The sequence below is a fragment of the Lactuca sativa genome, chromosome 3 (assembly GCF_002870075.4).
Source record: "Lactuca sativa cultivar Salinas chromosome 3, Lsat_Salinas_v11, whole genome shotgun sequence".
NCBI lineage: Eukaryota > Viridiplantae > Streptophyta > Magnoliopsida > Asterales > Asteraceae > Lactuca > Lactuca sativa.
In genome coordinates this window covers 58,100,927-58,109,485 of record NC_056625.2, presented here as the reverse complement: position 1 = coordinate 58,109,485, position 8,559 = coordinate 58,100,927, and the positions used below count along the sequence as shown (strand labels likewise).

At 39.5% G+C, this 8,559-nt stretch overlaps 1 protein-coding gene across 1 annotated transcript; it reads left to right on the top strand.

The window, feature by feature from the left end:
• Window positions 1-7,208: 7,208 nt before the first annotated feature.
• LOC111890078 (secreted RxLR effector protein 161-like) lies at window positions 7,209-7,724 on the top strand. The gene has a single exon (XM_023886235.1). It carries the CDS (start codon window positions 7,209-7,211, stop codon window positions 7,722-7,724), a length of 516 nt encoding a protein of 171 aa, XP_023742003.1.
• Window positions 7,725-8,559: the final 835 nt, after the last annotated feature.

The following is an 8,559-nucleotide window of genomic DNA, read 5'->3' as shown; positions in this document are numbered from 1 at the left end:
ACTCCCCCTAGATACGAGAGTGAAGGACAGATATCGTTAATCTTAGAACTTTTGGCAGGTCCTTGATAATACTCCCCCTAGATACGAGAGTGAAGGACTAATAAAACAGAATTTTCCGTATTATTAATTTCAATTTTAAATTCATTAATCTTAAGATTGGAGACACGTCCTTTGTAACACTTACCCTAGATACGAGAGTGTAGGACTATCCCTGTAACCAGAATCTCCTGGAGGGAGAGCGTGACTTGAGTGTATAGATCTATACGGGATTGACTACCCCGCACCTGGCTGCTAGCTACAGCCGAACCAAAAGGTTCAAGGGTGACAAAATTCATAAAAAGATATTGGCCCCGTTCCAAGCCTTATCTAGTTTGTAGTATGGTTATGGAACTCGCAATCAAGATTATGAAGACTTTTCTACTTACTTATTAGTTGTATATACGTGTTAAAACTAATGTACTTTTCAAGGATAGCAGACTTTCAGGAAAATTCACACAAACACATTAAGTATGGTAGATACTTGTATATTACATTCAGATTCGATAACCAACCACAAACTTTTAAGGAAAATAAGGGTTTTTCCTGCGATAACTGTACTGTTCTTAACTAGATCGTGTAACTAATGGATAACTAAACCTTACTTTTAAGAAAATATAGGATTTTCTTGGATTCATAACTTTTACAGAAAACCAAAGGCAACTTGTTCATTTTCAGAAACGAACCGCTTATGAAATCACCAGCTTTATGCTGATTTTCAAACTGCTTGTATTCTCAGGTCCACATTAGACAGGTACCCTGCGATCTTTTGGAGAAGACGGAGCGTATAGAAGACTCGTCTTAGCTTTTGTTCATATGATATATATATGTATAGAACTTGTATTAATTTATTTTCAAACAAATGTAATGATTCTATGTAATGTAATATTTTATGTTTACTATGGTTACTATGTACATTGGTTGCGATACTACATGACGTCCTCCACCCCGGAACGTTTCCGCCATCGGTTTTGGGGTGTGACAGATTGGTATCAAAGCCCTTGTTTGTAGTGAACTAGTATACCAAACCTTACATGGTATAAGACTATAAACACTAAGGGGCCTAAGTGCTCTGAACTAAAAGTATACTTTAAAATATAAGTATTTTCAAAAGTATACAAGTATACCTAACCTCTGGATTCCGTAATTATGAGTAGAACAAAACATAAGTAAACGGGTGTTGTATGCTGCGGTTAAACCTAAGCAGTTAGTAGTCGTGTCTAGGGTCAATATAGCCTGATCAACTATATTCATTCGAGATACAGCCAACATGTGCTTGGGAGTGACTGTGGTGTTCAGCATGCCTAATACCTACCCAAATACCTAAACAACGAGCCGTCGTCGCAGCGAAACATAAAATACTATGGGAGTATTTTCTAGAGCCAACTTCGTTATATAAATCCTCATTCAAGCGTTGCTCCTCAATCATTCTTTTAGCGATAGTTTATCTTCCTTGATAACTCTTTCCTGCTTTATCGCTTAATAGAATCCTTTATCTGTCTTAATGAGATATCTCTTATTTCATATCTCTTGATTCAATTCAGAGAACTTACCATCCTCTCTTTCCTGATCTTTTTAGATCAAGATGCCTCCAAGAAAGAGACCCAGCTCAAAGAACAACAACCCTCCGCCACCACCCCCTCCTCAATTTGATCCCGTAATGTTCCAGGCAGCTGTTACTGCCGCAGTGGCAGCCGCTATGTCTCAAATGAACCCCGGTGGCTCCGGTGGCCCAAGAGGTGGTACTCAGCCTCAAGACTAGGACGGTGTCCAGGGACACCGGAAGGAGTGTTCCTACAAAGACTTTATGAACACGAAACCCACATCTTTCGATGGCACTGGAGGTGTCATTTCCCTAACCCGATGGTTCGAGAAAATCGAATCTATTTTCGAAATCTGTGCTTGCACTGAATCGGATAAGGTGAAGTTCGCTGCCTGCACTTTCACCGATAAAGCCCTGACTTGGTGGAACGGCCGAGTCAAATCCCTAACCCTACCTGTAGCCAATGCCATGGGTTGGGAGGGCATGAAGGAACTTCTGCTTGCAGAGTACTGCCCTCGGGGTGAAATGCAGAAGCTAGAGCATGAACTCTAGAACCTGAAGATGAAGGGTTCCGATATCATCGCTTACACTTCAAGATTTGATGACTTGGCGCTACTTTGTCTGGGAATGGTTACCCCGGAGAGTAAAAAGATTGAGAGGTTCATCTGGGGGTTGACCCAGCCAACCAAGGGAAATGTCCTGGCTGTGAAGCCAGACACCTACGACAGTGCCAAATGCTTAGCACAAACCCTGATCGACCATAGCGATGACCTAGAGGAAGCAGCCACCATTCCTGAGCCGATAGAGAGGAGTGGTGAGAAAAGAAAATTTTGGAAGAAGAAGAAAAGTCAGCCTTCGCAGGAGTCCTCGAAAAAGCAGCAAACTGTGGCAGTCCACGCTGCTACTACTCCTGCTAATGTTTTTGTCGTCGGTTCCTCAGCTCAAACACCTACCAGTAGGTATGCTAGTACCCTCCCTATGTGTAACAAGTGCAACTATCATCACCTCACTTCCAGCCCATGTCGAGAAGTATTTTGCAACAGCTGTGGCAAAAAGGGTCACACTGCGAAAAACTGCAAGACACCAACCCAATCAACCACTCAAGCTTATGGAGCAGGTATCGGTCAAGCCTGTTACGGTTGCGGTGAAGTCGGGGATTTCAAGCGAAACTGCCACAAGGAAGCAACAGCTGGAAACATTGGAAGAGTCCTAACTATGGGACAAAATGAGGCAGTTGCCGATCCCACCGTTGCCACAGCTATATTCCTCCTCGACAGCCCTTATACTTTCAATCCTTTTTCGATTATAGTGCTGAAAGAGAATCTGTTATCTACTCATTTAAACATCTTCTTAATCTTAGTCCTCCATTAGTAACCGAAACGTCTACCATCGAGATGGCTAACAGTGAGAAAGTGAACGCTAGCGATATATTCATGGGTTGTACCCTTACCCTCGGCGATCATTCTTTTCCCATCGATCTTATGCCAGTTTTTCAATAAAGAGCTTTGATGTTATCATTGGCTTGGATTGATTGAGTCTCAATCGTGCTGATATCCTTTGTTCTGAAAAATCTATTCATCTCAACCTTTCCTCTGGTCAAACTCTCATAATCTACGGCGATAAACTTAGTTCCAACCTTCGCCTCATTTCATACATCAAAGCTCAAAAAGCTTCCCCGAAAGGATAGCCATGCATTCCTAGCCCATGTGATCAATAAGAAACAGGAAGTTAAAGACCTCGAGAGCATCCTCGAAGTCTGCAACTTTCCTGATGTCTTTCCCGAAGAGCTCCCGGGAATTTCCTCCCGAACGTCAAGTTGAGTTTCGCATCGATCCAATTCCTGGAGCTACCCCCGTAGCCAAATCTCCATATCAATTAGCGCCAGCAGAAATGCAGGAGTTATCCAGTCAGCTTAATGAGCTGCTCGACAAAGGGTTCATCAGACCGAGTTCCTCACCCTGAGGAGCCCCGATATTGTTTGTGGAGGGGAAAGATAGATTCCTTCGAATGTGTATAGACTACCGTGAGTTGAACAAATTGACCGTCAAGAACCGATATCCTCTTCCTCGAATAGATGACCTTTTCGATCAACTTCAGGGAGCCAAATACTTCGTGAAGATAGACCTCAAGTCAGAGTACCACCAGATACGAGTTCACAAGAATGATGTTTCCAAGACGACATTTAGGACTCGATATGATCACTACGAGATCGTAGTGATGCCCTTCGGTCTAACCACTTTCCCTGGTCACGTGGTAAGCGAGGAAAGCATACACGTGGACCCATCCAAGATCCAGGCGATAGAGAATTAGTCGGCACCGAAGACACCCACAGAAATCCATCAATTCTTGGGTCTCGTCGACTACTATCGTAGATTCACTCAAAACTTTTCCAAGATCGCCAAACCCCTAACCACTCCACCACAGAAAGGTGTACTCTTTTGTTGGATACCGTGTCCTATTAAAGGTCTCACCCTAGAAGGGCATGATATGCTTTGGAACACACGGAAAACTTAACCCGAGATACATAGGACCTTTCGAGATCCTCGTTAGGATCAATCCCATAGCCTACAAACTCCTACTACCTTCAGAACTTAGCAATATTCACCCTGTCTTCCACAGCTCTATTCTTAAGTAGTGCCTATCCGATGAAACCATAGTAATCCCTTTGATGAGACCGAAATCAAAGAAAGTCTGAACCTCATGGGAGAACCAATCGAAATCATAGATCGAGAGATTAAACGTACGAAATAAAACTGTATCCCGATAAGTGAAGGTTCGCTGGAATGTCATGCGAGGACCCGAGATCACTTGGGAGCGCGAAAATCCATGATTTGTATCTAAAATTTGAGTTTCAGGACGAAATTCCCTCTAATGGTGGGATAACGTGACAACCCGAAGTTTATCCCGTCATTGTAACTCGTTTCCGTCAATAAACTCGTCTTTAGCGAATTGTTCCGAATTCGTTTTTGGATTAATTTATCTAAATCGAGACATTTATTATGACCTCGTAGGTTTCCAAACCCGTTAGAAACACATGAAAACGTCCCAAAATTTTTATTTAGAAAATTTCTAGTTTCAAACATGTCGGGTTACGACAATTAAATCGGGTACGACCAAAAGCCCCGTTTAACGTCAGTATCGGGTAGATTTCCACCGAGCCTCAAACTCAAACCATATTTAAGGTTGAAAGGACCTCATTTGAAGCCTTTTCCACTCTCTCTCCTCAAATCCAAGTTCTTGATCCAAAAACCATCCAATTCAAGCTCCAAATCGGTAAGGAATCAATCTTAGCTCATAATATAGCATCTTTAGCTTTCAAATTCTTGTTTTAATCATGAAATAGGACCAAGAACAAGTGTTTACGGCCCAAGAACAGCCTTAGGCCGCAAACACACACAAATGGGGTTTTGGAGCCCCAAAACCCTTCCAAACCACCTTTAGAGCTTAGATATGACTTAGGGGCTTACAAGACTAGACTTAGAACACCAAAACCTTAACATTTGAGGGTTAAACATGAGTTTACGGCCCAAGAACATTCTTGGACTGTAAACACCATTTCTTAGGTCGTAAACACCTTTTAAGGTGTTAAGATGCCCCTTAAACACCTCCTAAGCCTAGGAATAAAGTCTAGAATCATCCTCCAATGTGTTAGGGACCTTAAAATTGATAAAAACCATCCCTTTAGGAGTTCACGGACGTAAACCCCCCAAGGAATGGTTCCTGGGCCGTAAACTCCTATAAGTTGGTCAAATGGTGCCCTAACTTCCTTCCATGGCTTGTGTATTGAGTTAGAATCACATGTGATTAATCTAGGACCACCAAAGCACATAAGGAATGAGTACTTGAGAGTTTACGGCCGTAAACTCCTAGTTTACTTCCGTAAACTCCTCAAATGGTCCATAAGTTGATCTAGTCCCCTTCCATAGCCTTAGAACTAAAACTAGCATCATCCCTCAAGAGCTATAAGGCCATTAAGCACCCAAGAACACCACCCATGAGTTTACGGCCATAAACTCATAGGGATATGGTCATTAGGGCCGTAAACTCCCTTAGGAGTTTACTCTTGAAGAGAAAAATCCATATCTAGGCCATACACCCCCTTAGATGCTACCCGAGTCACTCCTAACACTTGAAATAAAGTGTTTTCGCGTCTCGGAGTGTACTATCTTATTTAATTAGTAGTTCAAAGCCTTATTTGATACAATTGTGTATCTCTTCGTACTACATAGGAACCTCGCGCGTTTTCAAGCCTCGAACTGACGTTTAGCATCCAAACTGACACAATTCTCGTCTGGTGAGTTCATACCCCTACCCTTTTTCAGTGTTTTTCAATGTTTTCAGGGGGGAATAAAAGCAAAAGTACAAGAATATATTGTACTTAAACTTATTATTTGATTTGAAATGCTTCATTTTCCATACGCTTTTAACAATAGAAACCGTATTAACAAACCGTTCGACTTGCAGAATTATTTTTCAAACCGATTTCAAATCTTATTATTTAGTGTTATATTTTATATTTCACAAATGATTGTTCACACCATTATTGTTAAAATCATAGAACTTTTGTTATGTCCTTGATAAAACTCCCCATAGATACGAGAGTGAAGGAAAGATATCGTTAATCTTAGAACTTTTGGCAGGTCCTTGATAATACTCCCCCTAGATACGAGAGTGAAGGGCTAATAAAATAGAATTTTCTGTATTATTAATTTCAATTTTAAATTCATTAATCTTAAGATTGGAGACACGTCCTTTGTAACACTTCCCCTAGATATGATAGTGGAGGACTATCCTTGTAACCAGAATCTCCTGGAGGGAAAGCGTGAGTTGAGTGTATAGATCTATACGGGATTGACTACCCCGCACCTGGCTGCTAGCTACAGCCGAACCGAAAGGTTCTAGGGTGACAAAAGTCATAAAAAGATATTGGCCCCGTTCCGAGCCTTATCTAGTCTGTAGTATGGTTATGGAACTCGCAATCAAGATTAGAAGACTTTTCTACTTACTTATTAGTTTTATATACGTGTTAAAACTAATGTACTTTTCAAGGATAGCAGACTTTCAGGAAACTTCACACAAACACATTAAGTATGGTAGATACTTGTACATTACATTCAGATTCGATAACCAACCACAAACTTTTAAGGAAAATAAGGGTTTTTCCTGGGATAACTATACTGTTCTTAACTAGATCGTGTAACTAATGGATAACTAAACCTTACTTTTAAGAAAATATGGGATTTTCTTGGATTCATAACTTTTATAGAAAACAAAAGGAAACTTGTTCATTTTCCGAAACAAACCGCTTATGAACTCACCAGCTTTATGCTGATTTTCAAACTGCTTGTATTCTCAGGTCCACATTAAACAGGTACCCTGCGATCTTTTGGAGAAGACGGAGCGTATAGAAGACTCGTCTTAGCTTTTGTTCATATGATATATACGTATAGAACTTGTATTACTTTATTTTCAAACAAATGTATTGATTCTATCTAATGTAATGTTTTGTGTTTACTATGCTTACTATGTACATTGGTTGCGATACTACATGACGTCCTCCGCCCCGGAACGTTTCCGCCATCGGTTTCGGGGTGTGACATATTGGTTGGAATTATTAAGTGAGTTTGGTATGCTTGGGTGTAAACCTGTTAAAACTCCTTTGGAAGTTAATTTTGTGTTTAGTAGAGATTGTGATGATAATTCAGATCTTATAAGAAATATAACTGAGTTGCAAAAACTCTTAGGGAAACTGATTTATCTCACTGTTACTAGACCTGATAATAGTTATGCAGTTCAAGTGTTGAGTCAGTTTATGCATAAGCCCAGGAAATCACATCTAAATGTTGCTTTCAGATTGTTAAGATATTTGAAAGAATGTCCTGGAAAAGGTGTTGTCTTTTCTAAATCTAACAATTTTGATATTATTGGTTATGTGGATGCTGATTGGGCGAAATGCTTATCAACTAGAAGATCTGTTTGTGGATATTTGGTATATTTAGGTAGTTCTCTTATTTCTTGGAAGAGTAAGAAACAAAGCACGGTATCCAGATCCTCAACAGAATCTGAATATCGTGCTTTGGGTTCTGTAACATGTGAAGTGTTGTGGATTTTAAAAGTTTTAAGTGATATTGGTTTTAAAATTTGAACTCATGTTAAGTTGTTTTGTGATAATGAGCATGCTATTAAATTAGCTTTAAATCTAGTATTTCATGAAAAAACCAAACATTTTGAAATAGATGTTCATTTTGTGAGAGAAAAAATTGAAAATGGTGTTTTAAAGTTAGTTAAAATTGACTCTTCTGATCAAAATGCAGACATTTTAACTAAGTCATTAACTTCGTTTCAACATGAATATTTGTCAAAGAGACTTGGACTGTTAAACATTTTTTCTGGAAAATAAGTTTTTTAAATGGTAAGTTTGAAAGGGGGTGTTAAAAGGTATTATTGATAGAAAACTTATCATTTGAAGTTGTTTAGTTATTTGGATGTCTTATGACATTTGTTATTTGTAGAAGGTTGTTTTCTGTTTTGTTCTAAAATGCAAGTAAATGAGCGTGGGTTGTTTAACTCGTATTCGTCGGGTTTGGTTGATCCAGTTGCCCCGAATTATTTAATGTTGGAGTTCAGTTCATTTGAGATATAGAGATATTTTGTTGTTCTTTCACTTACAGTGTTTTCTCTCCTTTGAGGGTTTTCTATTAGGGTTTCTATATTTTTCACTTTTTCTTGAATCGATCTGTTCATAAATGATTATTAGAGTGTTGAGTGTGATTGTAGTGAGGTTTTTCTCTTGTAAGTGTTGAAGTATTGTAGTGAGGTTTTTCTCTTGTAAGTGTTGAAGTAAACCAACTGTTTCATGTTTAAATGAAATGTTGATGTTGGGAAGTTGTTGAGTTCATACTTTTGCACAGAAACATGATCAACCTTGTTACTTTCATTTTTCGTCCTCTCCACTTGATTACATAGAGTTGCATTCGGCC

Bases quoted from the DNA above. Each gene is read 5' to 3' on its own strand.
- LOC111890078 (XM_023886235.1), top strand. From the start codon at position 7,209: ATGCTTGGGTGTAAACCTGTTAAAACTCCTTTGGAAGTTAATTTTGTG.